The 23,534-nt window shown below is 44.8% G+C and overlaps 1 protein-coding gene across 1 annotated transcript in view; it reads left to right on the top strand.

Annotated features, from left to right (window-relative positions):
• The window catches only part of TBC1D19 (TBC1 domain family member 19), a 1,311,239-nt gene extending 1,291,940 nt beyond the window's left edge, over nucleotides 1-19,299 (top strand). Inside the window, exons 20-21 of the mRNA XM_085643323.1 lie at nucleotides 16,997-17,067; nucleotides 18,868-19,299. Of these exons, the coding sequence (XP_085499449.1) occupies nucleotides 16,997-17,067; nucleotides 18,868-18,942 (146 nt within the window). The 3' untranslated portion in view covers nucleotides 18,943-19,299. The remainder of the gene's footprint in view (nucleotides 1-16,996; nucleotides 17,068-18,867) is intronic.
• The last annotated feature ends 4,235 nt before the right edge of the window (nucleotides 19,300-23,534 follow it).

Below are 23,534 nucleotides of genomic sequence, written 5' to 3'. Positions count from 1 at the left end.
CTAAAGAAACAGCTGTCATGTTGGACACTTCTTCTGATATTTCAGGATTGTGTGTAGTTTCTTGGCAGCATATGTGGTAGGTACTGCTATATACCATTGGTGTTTCAAAGCTTAAGCCTTTCATTCAATATGGATACCAGAGTTCTTCATTTTTAAACTTGTGTCAGACAAGGCTTACTCCAGGAGGTGGTAAAAGGATTAGAAATCAAATTCAGTATGAACAGTAATCACATTCAATACTTTTGAACTCCAGCCAGATTATATTTTTTTAAATGGCTTGATTTAGAGGAGAGAGATTTTGAAGGAATCTCCGTAAATGCGCTAGGTGGCTCATAGTTCATCCGCTCCTGTACAAATGTCTTCTGATGCCTCTGTGCGTGCAAAGTGTCGACACACGTGCAAAGTGGTCTGCGAAGTGATTATAGAAAGTTGGCCACCCTAGTTCTTTTTCAAATGAATACATGCACTCGACCACAATACCCTTCATGATGCAGCTTTTTTCGGCTCATACAGTGTACTTTCTGAAGTGAGACATATTTTGCTTGTGGAGGAAGAGTAGGTTTGTAGATGGACAGCAACTTGTGACTTGGATACAGTTATGTGAATGAGGAATATCCTTATGCTGTGGCAGCCTATTTCTGTAGGCCATCCTTCCATCTCCCCACTCTAGCTTTGTGTGACAGTGGTACCAATACTCAACATTATGCCAAGTGACAAGGGCATTTTGTTACTTTTTCATAGGGCCAATTAACAATGTATTTTAATAGGTAACCAGGCAACTCAGAGCAGTGGTGTCTGCTTTACAAGTTTCAAATGTTTACCTGTTTTTTTAGAGCATGTCTTTATTTTTAGTATATTTATTTGTTCAGTGCAGGAGAAGCAATTGCCCTTTCATTGTAAACAAGCATTGCCAAAGCAAATAAGTCTGGCCTTTTGAATATGCCAGTTGCAGATATTATTCAGCAGATACAAAAATGACACAAACATTGGCAAAATTAATAGGTCATGCTTTAGGGATCCGTTATCTTTGCTAATGACTTTTAGCCATGCTGTACAGCATTAGCAAGATGCAGGGTAGCATGGCGAAAATCTTTTAAAAGAGGGAGCAATGACGGGGCCACGTCATTTTGCAGGCAAATGCTTGCTGTATTATGTATGCGCGTACAAAATGACGCAGGTGCTATTTGATTTGGAAAGACTGCAGGTGGGGTGAGTGGCAGCAACAGTGAATGTACACGGATATCTGAACTGAAAGCAGCACAAATGGGACAGGGGTAGAGAAAAAAAAACATGTGTACTCCCATGGGGCGTTGAAAGCTAAAGAAAAGCAAGTGTTGGAAAAGGAAATAGATCTGGTGTTGATTGCCAGCCTTTTGGCTTGGGCAATGCCTGTCTTGTTTTGTTATGGTTTTTGCAACACTTTATTGCTGGGTAAGCTGGGTAAGCTACTGGGCCCTTCTCAAACTAACAAACTGGTTTAACGGTAAAACAAATATTTGGCTCAAAAAATCACACATTGCAAAAGTAATCCCTGGCACTGAAGGGAATTACTGTGTGTGTGCATATTCTTCTTATAAAAAGGCATAATGCTGTCACTCACAGTGAAGATGACTAATGGCTGACACATTGGCCTATGCTGTAGTGGGTGAAAGACTAATGTTAAATGTCAGTGACAAAGTAACAGACCAATGGATGAAGAGGGCTGGCTAACAACCCCTGTCAGTATGTATATTATACATATAGGTTAAGTAAAATCAAAATGCCTTGGCTAACACCTAACAAGCGTTGCAAAAGCCAATAGATTTCAACCTTAAAAGAACAAGCTGTTGCCTTTGCCCATGGTTTGTGCCGGTGGCATGCGGACCTGTGCATCTAGATGTATGCAATGCATTGTCAGCAGCCTTGGAGTAGGTCTTCTATGTAAGAAAACTTATTCTAAGATGGTCACCAATATGTACACATGTGTAGTGAAGCGTGCATTGTGAGGTGTGAGTCTGCAAGCGTAGTTAAACATGGTGGCCATTTATAATTTACCATTGTAACATGGCATGCCCAACAGCACCGTAATAAAGAAGTTTATATATATTTTTAAGTAACATGGGAAGTGGCATTGTGGTGGTGGGAAGAGGACCAAAAAAACAGAAGTGAGTCGCCCAGGACCATTTTGCAGCTACTAAGCTCTCTTAAGAATAATATATAAATAAATAAATATTTTAAAAACTGTTACACAGGGAGCAGAAAGGGGAGCATTATGAAGGTAAAAAGAAAGTGCTTGGGGCCTTCTCAGGGGGAGAGATCAAGGAAACACATTCAATCCCATGAAGTGTTCAATACAAAATAAAAACAGGCATAGGCAGAGCTAATAGTGTGGCCTTATCATGTTAATACATCGAAATAGCATTTGTGTATGCCTTTATTTGCATGCGTTAGCTCATTAAAGATAGATATAGTGGCTTTGGCACAAGATCTATCCGGGACAATGGATAAAAGATAGATGGAGAAAAGAATGGGAAAACCTGTACAGGGAAGAAAAACAGCAGGGTATAACCATATCGGAATAGTCAATAGGGTAAACAAAGGGTAAGAACAATGGGTAAGTCACAGAAAAACAATTAAAAGGCATTTGGAGAAATTAATCAGGGAAGACACCGACCGACAACAGTTGCCATGTGTAGTAATTCTGCTTGATAGAGTTTGAAATCCCTTACGCTTTTGAATGCACTAGTTGGCAAAACAATTAAACGCACATTAACACTGTATTGGGCAAGGTTGCTACTATTTACTTTTAATGCACAAAAAAGACAATGTTACATCATAATACGATATAGTGCAGGCCTGTCCTTGTCTAAAAAGGCGAAGACATGCATTTTCAATCCCAGCCTACCACAGTATAGAGATGGAATGATAGCGTGATGTTAAAGATGAGAACACCCTGTCCGTACAAACAATAGGTTCGTCATTTTATAGTACACACAATCAATATTTCAGCACACATAAGCATGAAAACATGGCCTGCTTGTACCAGCTATATCAAACAATGTGTGCAAGCACGCAACAGCTCAGTAGATTTAAAAGTAAGTTGCAAATTCTCCTAGCCAGTTGGTGAAGGGTAGTTCTGATTTTATTAAAGACATATGAGGTAAATAATATGCAGTCTCTTTTCCTGCTGTTCATTTAAAAGCACCTTTAAAGCACTACTATGCCTATGATCCTACGTCCTTGAGCAGGAATTAACAACACAAAAAAACATGAACCCACTATAACCAGAGTAGTCCAACCAACATGTCCTCTTTTCTTGATGATTGATGGTCAAAGTCCATGGCAAAATCTAAACAGGCGAAAAAGCACACGAAACCCATAAGTAACCAAATGATTTCCTCTTTGCCTTGATAAACGACAATACAGAACATGTCCTCCATCCAAAAGGAGTGTCTCCTTTTAACTACATTGCCACTCTGCACCGCAGACCATTGTCTGGTGGGGCGTGATCGTCACAAGGAATACCCTTATATAACATATTACCACCGTTGACAGGGCGTGCATACATTTAGTGGTGGGATAATATTTTTCTTCTTTGTCTTTAATATAATCAGGACTCTCCTTCACCAACTGGCTAGGGGAATCTGCGGTTTTATTACAAGACGAGAGGCCCATGTTATGCAAGTTTAAAGCATTAACAACTGTCATTGCAGCATGCTGATTTGGCGTACACTAAAAGGTCTTAACTGTTGACACCCTATACCAGTGTTCCCCAAACTATGGGCCGTGGCCCACTGGTGGGTTGCCAGCTTGTTTCTGGTGGTTCGTGAAAGAGCAATAAATAAAGGTGTCTTTACATTTGTATTAATCTTGTCATATTTGCTATGCTTCATAGTCAGAGTTCAAATGTCAGGCTAAGTCTTCTGACAAACTACTGCTTATTCTTTTAACATGGGGACTGGTGGTTACTTTTCTTTCCCTGACTGCAAAGTGAGAGACGTTTTTATATGGAAGTATATGACAATTTTGATAGAGTACATGAAGTGTGAAAATAAAGACTGTAGGATATCATTTTTTGTAACACACAACAACATTTAAATAGCTGTAGATGAACACTACACATATTTCAGAATATATGAGCGGTTAGGAAGGCAAAAATGAAGCACTTTTTTAAAATTCTGAAGTGTGATGGAAACAAATATTTTAATACGATCAAATCAGAACACTTTTACTTGGGGATGCGCCAATTGAAAATATTCACTGAAATCTGATTTCTGCACACTATCATTTGTGCGCTATATAGTTAGGCCAGTAAAACTGAATGTCTGTGCAAATGTATTAACCATTTCAATGGAAAATGTGTGTCTGTAAATGACAGTGCACAACAACCACATAACACTCTAGTGATATATTTGTGACAATGTACTTTAGGATGCACCATCAGCTACACATATACCACTTTGCTGATGAATACATTTGCTGCATTTTGAGTGAAGCTAAGATTTTCACAATCTCTATGACTTCAGTGATGTAATATTGATGTCCACATGTACAACAATTTTCTTAAGGGAAACACTCAAAAGTATTTAGTACATTTGCAGGAATTATACAATGACACTGCTATTACAATCAATGTTTCAGAAGATTCTTACATTGAATTGATCAGTACCATCATGAATAAACAAGCAGTTCCAATCTGTGTAACTGTGCCACAAGTGACGGCGCAGTTAGAGTCCAAATCAGTGGGCAATGTTGAAATAGCAAACAAACATAGCTCACATAATCACAAAACATCGGAACAGCGATTGCAACATAGAGGCCCCCGAAAATGATTTATATATGTTACTCTGAGTCCAGCAGCCAATGCAAATGTGGCTAAGACTAAGTAGTCAACGTTTCGACCCGTTATCAACACATAACAGGGTCTTCCTCAGAACAGACTAATAGCAACCTTGACCCATAAAGGAATAAGCATCAATGCCATGTCAAGAGAATAAGTGGTGGACCAATGCCCTACAAATGTACATGAATGACCAACAGTGTTCAGATTCAAACCAGCTTTGGGTATTCAGTAATGTGATCTGGTGCTCATTTAAAGCACTCCAATGCCGTATATATCACCTCCAAGGATATACAAATAAAAGTGCCCACTCAGGGCCTGGCAATCAGGAACGTTAATCATGAGTAACAGACGTGTTTCAATTGAAATGTGTCTGTTACTCATGCTGTGCTCTCAATAAACAAACCTGATTGCTAGGCCCTGAGCGAGCGCTCTAATTTTTATTCCCTTGGAGGTGGTGTATTTCTGTTGGCCTGCTTCTCCAGCACAAGTGAGACACCATCGCTGGGTCATTGTGGCAACGGAAGCCCAAGTGGATATATATAATGCTATTTTGGTAATTGTTGTAGTTTGTTGTTTGAAAAAGGGGGTGGAGGTTAAAATGTTTGAAAAGCACTGCCCTAGACCGAGCTGCTGATTTAATGATATCCTCTAATTTAGCTCCTTCCCAAAATACTTTTGATGCAATGGCCCCCTGGGTTGAGTGATCCCCCAAAATACTCTATATTCACCCATGCAAGGGCCATCACCCCTTTAACCCATCAACTTAGGGCAGTTTCAGATACTATAGTGAATTAAATCAATAATGGGGGGCAGAGGTTCTATGGGTCTCAGTCACTTTCACATATAGCGTAACTTTCACATATAGCGTTTCACATATAGTAGCGCGCAAGCATTTTCACTACTAACTACATAGGTACAACATTTACTCAACTCAGGCAGCAAGAAAAGAGGACATGTTGGTTGGACTGTCCCTATTTATAGTGGGTTGCTGTACTTTCTCTATGTTATTATTCCATGCCCAGGGGAATAGGATCATGGGAAACGTAGTACTTTGAATGTGCTATTCAGTGAACTACATTATATGAACCTCCTGTCTTGTATTAACTTCATAACGTATGTGAGTAGAAAGCTAATCGAACAAAAAAGAAAAATAACATTTATTATGAAGTGCTGGTCTTCGTTTATTAAAAAGACACAGCTGTGTAGTGTATTAAGGACCCTCAATAATATAGTTCACCACTTAGAGTGTTCACCAAAGGCCTGTAATAGTACAATTATGGTGAGTTAGTTAACAAGTCTGAGAAGCTGAGAAAATGGAAAATAACTGTATCCTCCAAATAAAAGGTAAGCTGCATAATACAATGTATAGATGTTTACACATCAACTATACTATATAGAAGCACAGTAAACACATAAAAAAAACAAAAGAAAAGCATCCCCATAAATAACATTGACTGCATCATTTATTGCAGAACATTCATCTGAGCTTTAAGTGAATTTTAATGGGCATTGCATTCGGTCTGACTAACCCAATGTACATTAAAAAGAAGTGATAAGTTGATATTAGCGGTCTAAAAAATACACTTACTTGGCAGTGTGTAGTATGACTGCAGATCATAATTCATTATAAAATGTAAAACTACCCAAAACAAACTCTATCCACAAGGAAGAAAATATCAAAATGACACAAAGAGAAAAGTAAAATATCATCAACTGTATGCGAATTTAGTTATTCATCCATTGCCATACACCTAGATACATAGCTCTAAAGTTTCCTGGCTCCATGTGTGAATAGCTCTTCCAGTCTGATTTTTTTTCTTTGCATTCTGGGGTTTGTGGTCTAGTTTATCCACTTATAAAATCAGGACTAGAAGTCCTAGAACCCAAGTGAAAAACTTGGACTGGATGAGATACTCAATCATTGACCTGGGAAACTTGGAAGTGTTGTAGATGCTGTGTGTGAATGCCTCTCATAGGAAATTGGATTATTGTTTGAGGCAGTGGAACCCCCATTTACGCAATAACCACAATCCTTGTCAGGTTAAACTACAGAAGTGTAATGCACAAAGCAGTCAGGCTTAACTTAGAGGCAAAGTATAAAGTATTTATGAAGCACTCAAAAAATACTAAAGAAGAAACACAGAACAAGATAATCCCAAACCAATTTAGAAAAATAGTTCACATTTTAATTTTAAAAAACTGTTTCAGAATGACAAAGATCCAATCAGAAACAGAGAAATTTAGTTTCAGTCAGTCAAATAATCTTTATTTCGGTCAAAGACCTTCAAAGATACAAGATTACAAACATATGAATATCAAAAACAAAAGAGTAAAAAACATGAGTAAAATTAACCATAAAAAATATCAACAAATAAAAAAATAAAGTAAAATACAAATCTCCAGGATAAGAACGGGAAAAGAAGGACACATAGTTATATAAATGTTTTTCTCCTGCGCCACATAGCATTAATAAAACGTGAGACGGAAAAAACTATGGGCGTGGAAGTGTTAGTGTGTAAAATACTAAGTGCCTGTTTGCAGTTTCTAACTCCAAAAGTTTTACAGGGTGGGACAAGCCAACGATGTCGTATCTGTTTGTACCCTTTGCAGAAAAAAAATACATGCGCAACGGATTCTTCCTTAGCGCCACAAGCTGGACATACCATGAGTTTGTCGTTCGTCCATTTGTGGGAAAAGGCCCTTAGTGGGAGTGTGCCGTATCTAAACTGTAAATACAGTTTTCTCGCGGAAAACGGCACAATCTCATCAAGGAATGGTTTTAGTTTATAATAGATTTTATAGTTAAGGTAGGCCAATGTTAGTGAACCCAACCCGGGATTGCAGAAAACGGTCGAAGTATTGTAGGTACGATATAAGTTGACCAAATCAACACGGGACATCTCAGCGCAGAAAGAGGCAGGATTAGACCAAAGACCTGGGATGCCTAATTTCACGCTTACATTCTTTATGTGGGCCAACCAGGGCAAATTATGGGTACCCGCGAGTGATAACAACTCTTGGATCTCCAGTCTAAAGTGGAGCAATTCGGGAGTTACCCAGAGTCTTCGCCAGAACAATAAGGGACGTAAAGAAACAAGTTCTTCGATGGATCTGATGCCCAAGTCCATTCTAATAGGAATTAGGGGGGTTCTCGAGGGTAGAGCCAGCAGCGATCTAAGGAATGCGTTTTCAGTCTTGGAGATATCCGGAATCGTGGAGAATCCCCACAGCTCGGCGCCATACAATATAGCACCACGTGCTTGACAGCTATATATTTCCAAGATGGGGGCTACTGGCTTGGTAGAAGACTCTCTATGGAGTCTAAGTATACCGCCTACGGTTTGTGACAATCTTAACTTGGCTTTAGCCAATTGAGGTCCCCATTCCATTCTGTCATTCAGGGTGATGCCCAGGTATTCAAACACAGTAACCCTGTCTAATAGTATGCTGTTCAGGGAGGGATTGGAGCACCTGGTCTTAGGGGGGTTACAGACCATAAATTTGGTTTTTTGGGTGTTGATCTCCAATCCCCTTATATGACAGAAGTTGGCAAAACTATCCAGGGCACGTTGAATACCCATGGGTGATTTTGAAAGCAGTAGAGTGTTGTCTGCAAACATCAAGGCAACCACCTTATCGTTGAGTAGTTTTGGGGCATCAATATCCTTAACCCCTTTAAGGTGGCTAATTAATCCATTCACAAAGAGACAGAACAGAGTGGGGGCCAGAACACAACCCTGTCTCACTCCCCTCGAAACTGGAAATCTAGATGTTAAAGCACCCCTTTTACCACTCCTGACCTGAGCAAAATTGTCCGTGTGAAGACGCTTGATAATATTGAGAAGGTATGCGGGCACTCCCATATCCTCCATCACTGCCCATAGGATATGACGAGGGACAAGATCAAAGGCAGATTTAAGATCAACAAAAATTAGGTAGAGGCTGCCACCCTCTACACTATCTGTTTTCCAATATAGGAGAAGAAGCCTGAGTAGTTGGTCTAACATTGATATCTTGTCCCTGAAACCTGCCTGGTAACAACTAAGGATCGAGTGGTCGACCATCCAAGACTGTAGTCGATCGAGTATTATACAGGAAAAAAGTTTCTGACTGACGTCGATCAAGCTAATCGGGCGATAGTTAACTGGGAGGAGAGGGGAACCCTTTTTAAAGATTGGGATGATCTCAACTCCCGCCCAAGTGTCCGGAATTTTGGCTCCCGAAATTATAGCGTTAAATAAATAACAAAGATAAGGGACCCGAATAGCCACTTGATCCTTATAAAGGTCGCCAGGGATATTATCTAGCCCTGACGCCTTTCCAGCAGGAAGCCTCTTAATGGCCGATTCGACCTCTAGTAAAGTAACTCTAAGATGGTAGGCTTCAGTTAGTGTATTGGTGGGAGTGGCTGGTGAGCATACGGACGTGGTCTCGTCAAACTGCAATGGAGGGTAAAAAGGAGGTTTGGGGATAAGGTGAGGGACAATAGGCGGGGAATACAGGGATTGATAATGTTCAATCCAACTCTCAGGGGCAGTATTAGGGTCATCTGCTGTACAAGCATCCCTGCTTCCATTTCTGACTATTTGCCAAAATTCCCTCATATCTCTTTTGGCCAATGCAGATTTTATGTCCTCCCATTTACTTTTGTCCCAGTTCAGCTTAGCCTCGTTTAGCACTGACTTGTAATGTAGTCTCTGTTGCCTTATCAATGGTCTGTCCATGGATTTAATGGCAGCCAACAGTGCCCCCTTTGCGGACTTACAGCTGTGGTCAAACCAGGTAGAGGGTTGCCTGGATTTTCCACGTTTGGTCGATAGAGGATTTAGTATGTCAGCAAGGGAGGACACTAAGTCCAGATGGATATGATGTATCTGCTGAGTGAACGAATCTGAACACTGGTCAGAATGGGCGATTAGTTCAGAAAGTGCCTGATGAACCACTTGATATAGGGAAGTCATTATTTCTGGAGATCCTTTGACCAGTGGCCATTTAAGCCTTCTTCTGTCATTGGAAAGTAGAGGAATGCCTCGAATAACATCTCTATCCTCGGTGTTTAAGCCAGACACAGGGAGGCTTAGGTCGATAACAAGAGCATCATGATCACTGTCATGGCGGGGCAGAACCTTAAAATCTATTACCCTAGGCCAGGTCTTGGTCTCTACCATAATATAGTCAATACGAGAAGACTGACCGGGACGGTTAAAGGTTGGTCTGCCCTCCAGGTCTGATAGAGAACGGCCGTTACAGGCTCTCAGAGAGTGTGCGAGGGTGATGGAGTTCAACTGCAGTGCGAGAGGAGACCAGGACTTGATCGGTGGAACTTGAAGGTCGGGGATAGACCAAAGAGAATCTTCCTCTAAGGTAATAGATTCTGCAATACCCGGCAGGGGTTCATACTGGCAATTAAAATCGCCAGCAATTATCAGAGTAGTCTCGCCCTGGACAGTTGGAATAAATTTGTCCAGGGTGGCTAATATCGGTGATTCTTTACCAGACTGGGTAGGCCGAGAATATACATTAATGAGAGTCAGGGAAGTTTTGGGGGAAAATAAAAGTCTAACACACTGGATATCCGGAGAAGGGATAGGTACATGAGACACTGTACAACCTAAGTGTGAGCCAATTAGAATAGACATACCCCCAAACGGTCTGCCCCTCACAGCAGAGGAAGCCAGATTGTTAATAGATAAAAAACCCAACCTGGTGAAATGTTCCACAAACCATGTCTCCTGGAATAAACAAATATCGAACTGATCAATGAAGGAACCCCAGTCTGGTGAGTCCATCTTGTTACGAAGCCCCGCTACATTCCATGACAAGAGAGAGAGTTTGTTAGCAATACCCGAGGCTTCAAGACCATAGGTGTTTATTGAACTAGGAGCCACAGGTGCAGAAAAAGAAGGAAATCTGACCGGGTAATTTGCTACTTTAGTAGGGGCTTTCACTGGTTGAAAACCAGCAGCAGGTGGAGATAGAGGAAAAGAGAAAACCCCAGAAGGATCAGGCCTGCTCTTGGGTGTATTAAGAGAAATCACAGTGGGATCTCCGTCGTGGAGCAGGGAGCCTTGCTGATAACTATCTAGAGGCCGATCGGATCGCCTAATAAGTCAATCTACATCTTCCAGTGGAGCATAAAACTGGTAAATTACATAAAGAGGTGTAGTGCTGCAAATTGAGAGATGGAAGTTGTTGATGCGGAACGTGTCTATCGGAATTAAATAAGTAGAATGAAGCATCCGACCTCCGAGGGCGGGGATAATAGAAGTCGAGAGTATGAGCACAAATTGGCGAGGGAGGAACCCTAATTGTAGGATGTTGGGTTAATATACTACGAATAAGTGCTGGAGTTCTAAAGTTTATGATCGCACAGTCCCCGGGAAGGGACTTGTGGGTGGGGCCCACCCAGGCAACCCACCTAACCAGCAAAATATCGTCAGCCTTACTGTATGGATATTGCTTATTTCTGGCTAACCAAAATAGACACTTGTTACGGAGTTCCAGCTGAGATTCTCTACTACCATGCTTTAATTCAGGCAACCCTGAGAGTATTAATACATAGGGGGCAGCTTCCGGGGGTAAGTTGATTGTAGAGAGACAAGATTGTGTAGGCGGAGAACTGGCCCCCCCAGCGTTCTCTAAAATATAGGGAAAATGGCTATTGGAAGTGACAGCATGGGGTCCAGTTGTAGTTTCACTTTGCCTAACTCTTTGAGATGCATTGTGATGGGTAATGTTATGTGAGTTACGAAGAGGTAAACCATCCCTAACCTGGCCGACAACTGGGCTGGCAGCTTGTTTATTACTATAATCTGCGGGATTTAAAATAAGTCGGTCTTGCAACAAGTTAGCAACTGTGGGAGGCTGTAAAGTCAATGGGGAATTTAGATACTGTATGTGTGAGGTCCCTACGATTGTATTGGACTCTGGATAAGTTGGCCTCGATTCCTGGTTCAGGTGTACCTGTGGAGTATTATTCATGAATGTACTGTTATGAAGTATAGATAAAACGGGAGCAATCTCTTCCCTCACCATCTGTCGACACTGGGCAAGTAAGTCCGTAAGGAGGGCTTGAGCCCAGGGAGGATAAGACTGTGATTGAGGAGATTTAGGGGGGTAGAGGACGGTCCTAATACAGGTCTCGCTCTATGTTTCTTTCCCTTTGCCCCCCCCCCGTGAAACAAGTTTGTCCTTCCTAGTTTTGGTTACAGACCCCTCAGTTGTAGGCACATTATTTGAAAGTGGGGGAAAATCGGAGACAACAAAAACCTCATTTTGATCACAGTTAGTGACAGAAGATATTGGACAGTCAGTCGAGGAATACTGGTTGGAATGGAGACAGTCCGGGGTGATAGAAAGACGCCTCTCAGTCTGTTCATATTTCAGAGGTGACAACTCAAATAACCTTCTGGAGCATTAGATCAATAGAGGTTGGGAGAACTGGGGAGGGAATGAGCAGTTGTAGACCAGAACGTTTTGCTACACAAGCACGTTTTCCCTGTATGCGAGAAGGGGGGAGTTTGGGCGCCATCAGAACCAAGATACAACTGTACCTGAATGTAGAGGGGTTCGGATTATTGAGTGAAGACAGCGAGCAAAGATCCAGAGGTGCACAGATCAGAGGGGTAGCCCAGTCCAGGCTTCTCCGGGCAGTGACGGGAAGGACGGGCCCGCCCTTGGCCCACGCGCGTCCCGCGCAGCGGGAGGCGCTCGCGGTTTTTATGGTCCTCAGCACCCTCTGATGACGCTCAGCGTCTCCCTCACACAGCCCCCTGGGAGATGTAGTTGGAATTCGAGCCGTTCCCCTCACGGCAACGTCACAAATAGCAAGGTGGCGGCAACAGGACTACAGCGGAGGTGGAGGGTATAGAAAGAGGGAGGATATCCAGCCGTTCCCCTCACGGCGTAGGCAAGTTCAAATACGGCGCGTCCCGCACAGCGGGAGGCACTCACGGTTTTTATGGTCCTCAGCGCCCTCTGATGACGCTCAGCGTCTCCCTCACACAGCCACCTGGGAGATGTAGTTGGAATTCGAGCCGTTCTCCTCACGGCAATGTCACAAATAGCAAGGTGGCGGCAACACGACTGCAGTGGAGGTGGAGGGTATAGAAAGAGGGAGGATATCCAGCCGTTCCCCTCACGGCGTAGGCAAGTTCAAATACAGCGCGTCCCGCGCAGTGGGAGGCGCTCGCGGTTTTTATGGTCCTCAGCGCCCTCTGATGACGCTCAGCGTCTCCCTCACACAGCCCCCTGGGAGATGTAGTTGGAATTCGAGCCGTTCCCCTCACGGCAACGTCACAAATAGCAAGGTGGTGGCAACAGGACTGCAGCCGAGGTGGAGGTATAGAAAGAGGGAGGATATCCAGATGTTCCCCTCACGGCGTAGGCAAGTTCAAATACGGCGCGTCCCGCGCAGCGGGAGGCGCTCGCGGTTTTTATGGTCCTCAGCGCCCTCTGATGACGCTCAGCGTTATCCTCACACAGCCCCCTGGGAGATGTAGTTGGAATTCGAGCCGTTCCCCTCACAGCAACGTCACAAATAGCAAGGTGGCGGCAACAGGACTGCAGCGGAGGTGGAGGGTATAGAAAGAGGGAGGATATACAGCCGTTCCCCTCACAGCGTAAGCAAGTTCAAATACGGCACGTCAGTTTCAAATTTTTAGGTAGCTACAGACTGAAAGCACAGAGCGCCACTCATGGACATCTAGTCAGGCTAGGCTTAGGAAAGTCACAAGTTCAGGCTTTCTGCGGTGGAGTGCAGCCCGGATATAGGGACCAGGTTAGTCTTCTCAAAGTTACCTTCTCAAAGTCCGGTGCAAGAGTTCCATTCGCAGTGGAAGAGGCCGCTAAGAACAGGGATAGCTTTGCAGATGGTCATTGCTGTTTTGCAAAGAGCAGGTCTGGCACCTTGGATGATTATTGCGGTAGCACAAAAATCCGGTGGGGCTGGCAGATGGTCATTGCTGGAGCTTCGCATTGGCTAGCATGCAGGCTGTCGTTGCTGAAGTGCGAAGTATAGATTTTGCATTGCTGGCAGTTGCTGTAGCACAAACAGACGGGTTCAGTGTGGGTGGCAAGATCTTGCCATGAACTGGCCAGTTTGCAGTTCTAAAGAGGTCAAACCTTAAGGATTACTCAGTTTGCAGTTGCGAAGATCTCAGAACTTAAGGATCACTCCTTTTCTTGAAGAGGAGTGCACTCTGGTGCCAGCCAAAGGTCAGGGACCTGGGGAGGCAACTCTTGAGGATGAGAGATTTACTTTAGCAGAGGTTAGCAGGGCTCAGGTGGATCCAGTGCAGCCAATCAGCTGGGCAGTTGCAGGGAGATCTCTGGAGCTTGTTGTGTCCCTGTAGCTCAGAACAGGAGCTCATCCAACTGACCCTTGGAGTCACTCGATAGTCTGGAATTAATAGAACAGGTCTTGTCTTCCTTCTTGGGGAACAAGGCAGGTCTCAAACAACAGGGCAGTCCGCTGGGGAACAAGGCAGTCCTCAAACAACAGGACAGTCCTCTGGGGAACAAGGCAGGACTCAAACAACAGGTCAGTCCTCTCCTCTGGGTAACAAGGCAGTCCTTCCTCTTGTAATGTCTACAAGGTCAGGAGTATACTGAAAAGGTGTTCTGATGGTCCAATATGTATACCTGGTGCCAGTCTTTTATAGTGAGGGACTTCCCCATACTCCTCCAACATCGGGTTCTGGAAAGCTCTTCTTTTCCCTTAAATGTACTCTATTCATTTACTACAAACAAACCCTACACACATTTCAATGTCTCAATACCCCACAAACCACACATATACACCCTTCCACCGCACCTCTCACACATTTGCACTTTCATTCACACACAAAACACCACTCTGTCCTATGCCACTAACCAATCCACTCCTCCCCAACACAACCCAAATCCACACCTAAGTATCCTGAGGATGGAAAAATCAGTAGGTCCAAGAATCTGAGGCGTTCTTTGCTAAATTCACAAGTTAAATTGAGAAAGACTTTATCCAGTGGTGAAAGGCCTTGATAGAGATGGCATCACCATGCCAGGTGACTAGATTGTCATCAATATATCACTTCCACAAACCTATGTGGGAGTGTATACGGATTGTCAGGTGCCAAGATCTTTCCTACCTCAAAGGAGTGCATGTACAAATTTGCCAGGCTAGGGGCAAGGGTACTGCTTGCCCATCGAAGGTCCGGATGTTTTCAGTCTCTCCGACTTATAGAGTGAATTTTCAATCTGGAGAATGGCTCTTGGATTTACAATCTGATGCTTCGCCTTCGGTGTAATGTTAAAGTTGGGTGTCAAGTTTTAGGGTTGGCACAGTCTGCTGCCCAATACTTATGAGGTTGTCAAAGTCTGTCATTCTCATTTTGCAGTGCTATCATCTATTTTACTATAATTGGAATGCATCTTTTAAAGAAACAACCTATTTTTAATTATAAAGAGTCTAAAATATTTTTTGCTAGCCGCTTGCTGTATCATTTCATGTGGGATCTTCTAATGGATCATATCTGGCTCAGTCCATCATTTGAATTTCTGAGCTCGCCAAGCTCTACCATTTGTGGGGTACGAATGTCAGGGAAAAGCTGCATCACAGAAGGTTTAAAACACAATGTAAGTTTATAAACCTGTTTGGCTTCATTAATACTAATAAATAAACATGTGAGCACATCACTGTTTTGCCTAAACTGGAACCCCAAGTAACTATTGTTTGCATGGTCAGTTTCTTGGATGCAGTGCAGAGAGACCTCACACTTCTGCACACAGAGTTAAAAAAAAAATAGGGGTAACATTGAATAGGAGTTCTGTTTGCTATTCTGAAGGAAAATGTGGATTTCCAGAGTGTAATAATGTATGGTTGCCAGGGGACATGCTACTTGCTGGCCTCTAGGAGTCCCAATACGACAAAGGTGTTTACTTTTGATATACTGGAGTCGGCTGTGTGTGTTAGCTTTTCACATCATCATGATGAAGAAAGAACATTATTTAAAAATAACGTATAAGGTTTATGTACGACTGTGTATTGAAATCTATAAAGTTTGAAAATTAATTGTGTGTCTTCATCAATTCCTATGCAAAAACAACAGTTGATGGACAGAATGCAGAACAACGTCATACATTCACCTCAGTACAGAGATATGGGCCTAAATTCATCATTTTTTTGCTCACCATGCCATTCCAGTTTGAACCCAGCCATATGCAAATCAGTCTTGACCCTGTGCCTCAGTCCAGCCCGAACTGCCAAGCCAGGTACTCCCTGGACTGGAAACAAGCATCCTAGGACCGGTTTCGGGGTTTCACCCCTCTTCAGCCAGGAAAGCTTGATTCCAGTGTCATGGAGAGCACAGGATCCACGTCTGGGCATACCCGCCCCACTCGGGGTGAGAAATGCAAAAACAACAGTTGATGGACAGAATGCAGAACAATGTCTGGGGGAGAATGTTTGCATTGTCAGCATTCCGTCCATCATTTGTTTGCTGTAACATTTTATGCCCTAAGCGGGATGGGTATGCCCAGACGTGGGTCCCTTGCTCACTGTGCCACTGCATTCAAGCTAGCCTGGGGGAAGAAGGGTGACATACCCTGAATCCGGTCCCAAGATTCTTGATTCTGGTCCAGGGAGGACCTGGCCTGGCAGTTCAGTCTGGACTGTTCCCATGGGGCACAAGGTCAAGACAGAGATGCGTATGGCTGTGTCCAAACTCGTGTGGCGTAGTGGGCAAAAGAACGATGGATTTAACCCAGATCTTTTGACTGGGGGAGAATGTTTGCATTGTCATTTGTTTGCTGTAACTCTTTATCAATTCCTAACTGGTTTGCGCTCAGTGAACGTGCGGGTGGCACATGCACAGTGCAGTGTGCAGTGTGCATTTCATATACATGCTGCTGCAGGTATCTCTAGGAATCCAAGAGCTTGTCATAGTGTGTAAGTGGCACAGTTGGAAACTGTGTGGCTGGACGGTGGGAGCCTCCCTCCTTGCATGGATGGAAGAATTGGTCGCGCAGGGTCACCTGGCAGGAAGCCACGCATTCAGTGGTGTGCGGCCTGCGGAGGGTTCATCTGTCCCGCGGTCGCACGGCGCTGCTATATCCCTTAAATCAGTTTGTGAAACTGCAGATAATGTCTCATTGACTAGGAGGTCAGCAGTTTAAACCGTTTGCATTCCTTTACAGTGCTGGCAGTTGCAGTGTTCGCTTTCCGAGCTGTGAACCTGATGGAGGTGACGTCACTGGCTGCGGCCGAGGTGAGGGGGATAAGTTACAGTGGAAGAGATTGAAATAGTTCCTGATGCTCTGCCAGCCACAGTAACATAAGCTTCCGATGCACATGTTAAGCAATGCACAAGGCGTCTTGACTCGGACACTGTTGAACAAGACGCACGCGAGGCTGGCATATTGAAAACATCCAGAGAAGTATTCCATTTTAATCAATGTAACTGACAAAAATAGGCGCGTGATCTCTGCACTCACCAAAACTCTTCCACGCGTGTGATTTGCTGTGTAATTTCACTTCGCTTAAGCAGATTGAATGTGATGCCCAGACATTGTCTCTTTACCCACAAAGCAATGTGTTTGCACAAAGTAGCAACTGTAATGCCAAACGCTCATGATTGATATCATAAAAGAAAGTATGGATGGTTTTAAAATACACATATATGTGGTTGGCATGCTGCACTTTGTGGGCCCTCTTGGCTTGTGATATTTGATTATACATGGTCTCAAATACCAGAACATGTTAAAGAGGCCCTGCCCTTCACTGCACTTGTTAGGAAGTATGCTTCTTCCAGCGCTCAGGTGCCAGCTGGCCTCCAGCCACTTAGTATCCTGGCTAAAGCACTTAGCATGCTAGTATTTGTAGGCCCGCGTTTATAATGGCAAAGGCAGAACTACAAGTCCCAGCATCCAGAGCGCTGTTGGTTAAAAGGCTCAGATTGTCTAATAGTGGCCTGAATGGCACGAAGCCAGTTAGCAGTTACATCACTCAGCACCAGTTCATCTTTACCTTTAAAAAAATCCTTTTTGGCACACCCTGTAGTTAGGCGTTCATGCAGTCTTTCTTAAAAGGGCAATCTGTGCTGACCCCCCTTACAATGGATTCATTGGGGTGAATTAGCCCTTGGGCGAGGGAGTCGAAGATGGTATTTGCACAGTTGAGCTAGCTAGATGCTTTCGTGCTTCAGACGAGTGAGTGCCTTAATGAATAGTTTGGAAGGAGAGTGTGCCTGGTGTATGGTGATACTCTGACGCAGTCTTCAGCCCCAGTCTGTGCTGGAATCAAGCTCCTTGTCTTGCCTATTCCAGATATTTAGGAAGGCGCTGCAGTTCACTCCCCCAGCTGGGGAGAGGGCCTGTCCTCCAGGACTGGGCAAGGAGTGAGATCGCACTTGGAAGAGTGGGCGTCCAGACAGTTCTGCCCGTTTTATACTTTTAGCATAATAAATACTTGTGCCATCCCCAAAAGCAGATTTAAAAACAATACTGAATTCTGGAAAACAATTCATTAGGTCCATACCTTAGTTTAACAGTAAAAGAAAAAAACGTCTCTTATTAAATGTAAGAATATGATTTATGGTGACTGGAGGGAGCAGAGAGAATGATGCTCGCAGATTGCTCCAGTGAGTTTCTTGCAGTGAGAGGGCTGCATCGGAGGCATGTCTCGCGCTTGAACTCTGAAGACACAGGCCAAGGACTCATTATGCACACTTATTTTTAGAAACAAGCTGAAATCTTAGCCCGCTTGAGCACCATGATAGTTGCATGTATTTGAAGCATGTCTTGAGGCTGAAATAAAGTACAGCCCAGCCCTTTCTCAACACACACCGAATGCCTTCGATTTGAATGGGGGATTCTGAAACCGCATGTAAAAAAGTCCTGTAGGTGGTCAGAACACAGCGCCATGAGACTCGCAGGCCTGGTGGGCTCAGCCGGGACATTGCTCATAATAAAGAGCCCTTGTCAGCTCTTCTAACTTCTCGAATTAACACCGAGACTGTTCCACGTCGGATATATTTTAAACACGCATGTTTGTTTGTCTTTTATTCCAGGCTGTCCTAGCGGACCTCTCGACTCTGAAGGTCATGCCGCTTCTCCAAATCTTCCTCTTTGCCACCGTCACCTAAGGTTCCTCACGGTACCTGACACCGCATATCTGGGTCTCCATCAGAAACGGATCCCGAGCTGTGCCCCGTCAGCAGGACCCCGGCGTGAATCTGTTTGTATGTGTCAATAAAGATCATGTTCGCTTGCAGTTTTACTGGCGCGAGGGCGCGCGCGCGCTCCATTTTATCCAACATCAGCTTTCAGCATCCACCGTCCCAGGCGCTCTGGGCTGACGTCTCTCACCAGAAGCGCGAGGCCAATGAATACTCAGCACGTCAGCTGGTACAGGTGTGGAACGCAAACCAACAGCTATAAAGCATGCCACATACTATGAATGCGATGTGAACTGGAACAATAAAGTACAACCCATAATGGAACAGGTGGGATGTGTGTATTGAATTTTAGAGCCCGTGGGCCTGTGGTATTTCACTGATCCGAAGGTATTTTCAAATCCTACACCTCCACTGTTTCATATTTTTCAAATACGGCGGCTCTGATTGAAACCAGAGCACGTGGCTGCAGCGTGTTATAGTCTAATACAGCATAAAGTCTCTCAGTGCTTCCAGAGTGGGTTCACCCCTGCCTCCTCCGAAAAGCTTTTCTTTGGACCTTCGGAGCTGTGGTGTTGCCCTCCGCATCAACGTTACGCCCTTTGTAGAGTTTTCTCATTCTCTGGCATTGTCACTTTAATATAAGATTCACCCTATAAGATTCCTCTTGACATTACTTTGCCTTACAAATAACATTTACCAGGTTCTGTACTCTTTCTTTTCAGCATGTTCTCTTCTCCCCTCTCTTCACTTGTGTCGGTTGGTGGCAAAGATGTCCTCGTGTGTATCTTTCCTGATCCCATCTGTACTTAGACTTCGTAACTGCTCTTTGGTCCAACTGAGTGACTTTCTTCTAGATCCTCGACCGTTCGTTATGTTCAGGTACAGTTTCTTCAACCGTAAAGCCGGTTATTACAGCCCCTTTACAGAAGGGATCATCTGCAAGTTTCACTGGTCTTTTTCGGGCTGCAGTGCAGTGCAAGGTGACGGCTCTCTCCGCAGTTAGTGATTATGCAGGCTTCAATCAGGAGAATCAAAAACATGGGTTCAGTGGAGTGTGAAGACTGCGCCTGGCTGTCACCACAGACAGCTGAAGCAGCACTCTAGGAAAGATGAAATAGCAGGCCTGCCAAGAAACCACGGTACCTCTAACAACAGAGTCTGCTGACTCACCTGCATCCACCTACCATCAACCAAATGTCAGTGCTTGTGAAAGACTAAGCAACAATCCCCTGCTATAAAGTTCTCAAGGAATTTGTAAAGGTAGTCCTGTCTCCATCTTCCCACACTTCAGTGTCCAGTTTGCTCCCTTTAGCTCAATGAATGCAGGCAGTACACGCCCACTGTTTGGGCAAACTGTACTCCCATCTTTAGTATGTGGCATGTCAATCCAGGGGCAATACAAAAGGGATCCCACTGGTCCATGCAACCATACTCTCACCACAACACGGATTGTTACTACCATCCAACACACACACACACAAACACACCCACACACACACACACACACACTCTCTCTCTCTCTCTCTCTCTCTCTCTCTCTCTCTCTCTCTCTCGTCCCATGTCAAGATATGTAGGGCATACTTGGCGCTTGTCCACATCACAGAATGTGTTCTGGATCTGGGATTCTTCATGAAAAGGCCAAGGCCCGAGCACACATGCTAGCTTAGTGTGTTCGCTGGCTCAAAGAAAAAATTGGGATACCAGTTTCACATGCAGTCAGGTCACTCAGGGAAGTTTACACACAGTGGGCACTCTCATTTCTGGTTAAGCCCCTTCTCTTTAATTAAAAATGAAGGCAAAATAAACATATTCCTTTGAATGAATTCTTCTAACTTCAGTTTCCTTTATTTCTGAAAAACTCCAGGCACTACGCTGAATCTGGAGAATTCTGTGCTCCAGTACATGGCTCCGCAATGACTCTGTACCCACCCGAAGTTACAGAGCCAAGTTGTATGTAAGTGCCACCCCTGCTTGCTAATGTCAGTTATTTTCTTTCCACACCCTTCCATCCAGAGCTCTACTCCTAAACTAGTCACTTTGTCAATGTCTACAAAACATTTCACTGTGCGATGTCCCCAACAAAAAAGATGAGATTCAGACCTTTGCAAGACAGTAGGAAGAAGATATTGCTCACAGACCCGCATGGAGAGTGCCTGTGGTGCATGGGCTCAGGCACGATTCGAAGTCATGCGACAAATGTGCCTTTATGCATCCCAAGACGATTTGGGGCTATGAGGTGAAACTCTACAGCAGTGACCGTAAGAAGAGACGTGGTTGAAGCATAGGTCCTGTACCAGCTTTAAATCACTGTCTTGGTCCTGTTCTCAAGGCCAGTCCCCCAAAAACTTCACTTCCTTGTCGAAATCTTCCAGTAAGTCCACGACAAAGACACAAGCACAGTAAAAACAAGCAGGACTCAATCTCATCCCATCACACAAAGGCACAAGGGCATCTTGTAGGAAGCTGGCCCTGTATATACTATACCAAGGTAAGGTATAGTGTGCACAGAGTCCAGTGGAACCCCAAAGGTAGGCAGAGGTAAAAGTAGATAGCACCTTACTCTCTATTTGTGGTAGTGTGGTCGAGCAGTAAGGCTGTATCAGAGGGTAGTGTTAAGCATTTGTTGTAAACACTCAATCAGCTAAAGATATCATTCTTTTAGTTATTTTACTTTCTAGAACCAAGCAAGCCTGGCACAGGTAAGCAATAAATACTTTACAGTATTTTTTTTTTTTTTTTTTTTTTAAACCTTTATTCGCATAAATCAGGTACACAGCTATTCAGCCGACATCCCGGAGGTTCGGCAGCTAAACAGTCAACACGTGAAGTCCTCCATAGCTCTAATGCAGGAGAATGACAAAGGTCTCATTTTTGAAAACTACCTACAATAAACACAACAAGCAAGGCAGTATACACTACAAATTCGTGCCAGTTTCCAGCGGGGGCGCGGCCCCATTTCCAAACATCAAATCAAAGCCACCGGTCGGGAGGATGAGGGAGAGCAGAGGCACTAACATTCTAACGGAGGTGCATCAGAAGAACCCAAGTCGGAAGTGAGGCTAGGGGGAGAGCTGCTCTTCTGGCGGTTCAATGGCAGGAGGCAGACATATGCCTCCCCTATATTGGTTCCAACTTCCCCATACCTTATGCCATTTCTTAGGCCTCCCCCGTGCACTATACACCGTTTTCTCCCTAAACATGCTCCAGTCCATGTTGTCCTTCCATGCATCCAGGGTGGGCGGGTTATGGGATCCCCACAGTCGTGCTATATCTCGCTTAGCCACCATATTGCCTAGTGTCACCCATTGAGTCTGCGCTGCGTCATAGTCCGTAGGACCCCACACATTCAAAAGACAGCGCCGCGCCTCTGGGTGCAGTACTATGCCCGTGACCTCCTGCATCACCACATGAATCCGCTTCCAAAAGTCCGCAATCACACCACACTCCCATATGATATGTAGAAAAGTGCCCACCATCCCGCAGCCCCTCTTGCATAACCCATCCTCGGAAAAGCCCATATGAACCAGCCGGGGCCCAGTGACGTAGACTCTGTGCAGTATCTTAAGCTGGACCAGCCGTAGTCTGGCGGGGATCGCGACCTCCTTAGGAGAGGAGACGGCGTATTGCCAATCTTCATCGTCCAGCTCAAGGCCGTCCCTCGTCCACTGATCCCGAACCCCCATGAGGAGGTCGGTCCGGACATTCACAAGCTTTTTGTAAATTAAGGAGATTGTGCTCTCCGGCATATGGCCGTCCAGGACCCGGTCCTCCAAGGGAGAGGACTCGGGCACCCTTTCCCCCTCAACGAGCACCGACCGCAGCGCATGGCGCACCTGCGCGTACCGGAAATATTCCGTGCCCTCCAGCGCATATTCCGTCCGTAGTTCGTCAAACGACTTAATCCGCCCCTTGGCCAGCAGGTCGCCCACCCTGGAGATGCCAATCAGATCCCATTTCTCGAATCCCTTAGAGTGCCAAAGTTTCCCCAGCATATCTGAGTCATACAACGGAGTGGCGAGGGTGAGCCTATCTTTCCAGCCCAACGAGTTCGTGACTGTCTTCCACACATTCACCGCCACCCCGGTCGGCCCTGTGAGGGACCCAGCCGGGGGCCTCGAGTAAAGTGCTCTATAATAGCCACCCCCACGCAGCAACCACCGGTCCATAGCAAAGCCAGGGCTAAGCGCCGGGCCGTAGACTCCATGGTTGATCGCACTCAGCTGGGAGGCCCAATAGTATCTTCTGATGTCGGGAAGCGCGATACCCCCATCGTACCAAGGAAGAGTTAGTTTTGCTATCGCTATACGCGGACGGCCGTCCCACAGCAGCGAGCGCTGGAGACTCTCGACCTCCCGAAAGTAGCTGGCCGGAACCAGCTCCTGGGTGTTCTGCAGGACATAGAGAAAGCGGGGAAGAGACATCATTTTAAATAGCACAGCGCGGCCAAGGAGGGAGAGCGGCAGCCGCCGCCAGCCCGCTACATCTCGCCGCAAGCGCGTCAGCGGAGGGACCAGGTTCCTCTCATACCGTACCTTTGGGTCGGTGGAGATATAAATCCC

Source organism: Triturus cristatus, chromosome 2_2 (assembly GCF_964204655.1).
Source record: "Triturus cristatus chromosome 2_2, aTriCri1.1, whole genome shotgun sequence".
NCBI classification, from domain to species: domain Eukaryota; kingdom Metazoa; phylum Chordata; class Amphibia; order Caudata; family Salamandridae; genus Triturus; species Triturus cristatus.
Note: the sequence above shows the minus strand (reverse complement) of the source record. Positions and strands in the feature narration are given on the sequence as shown.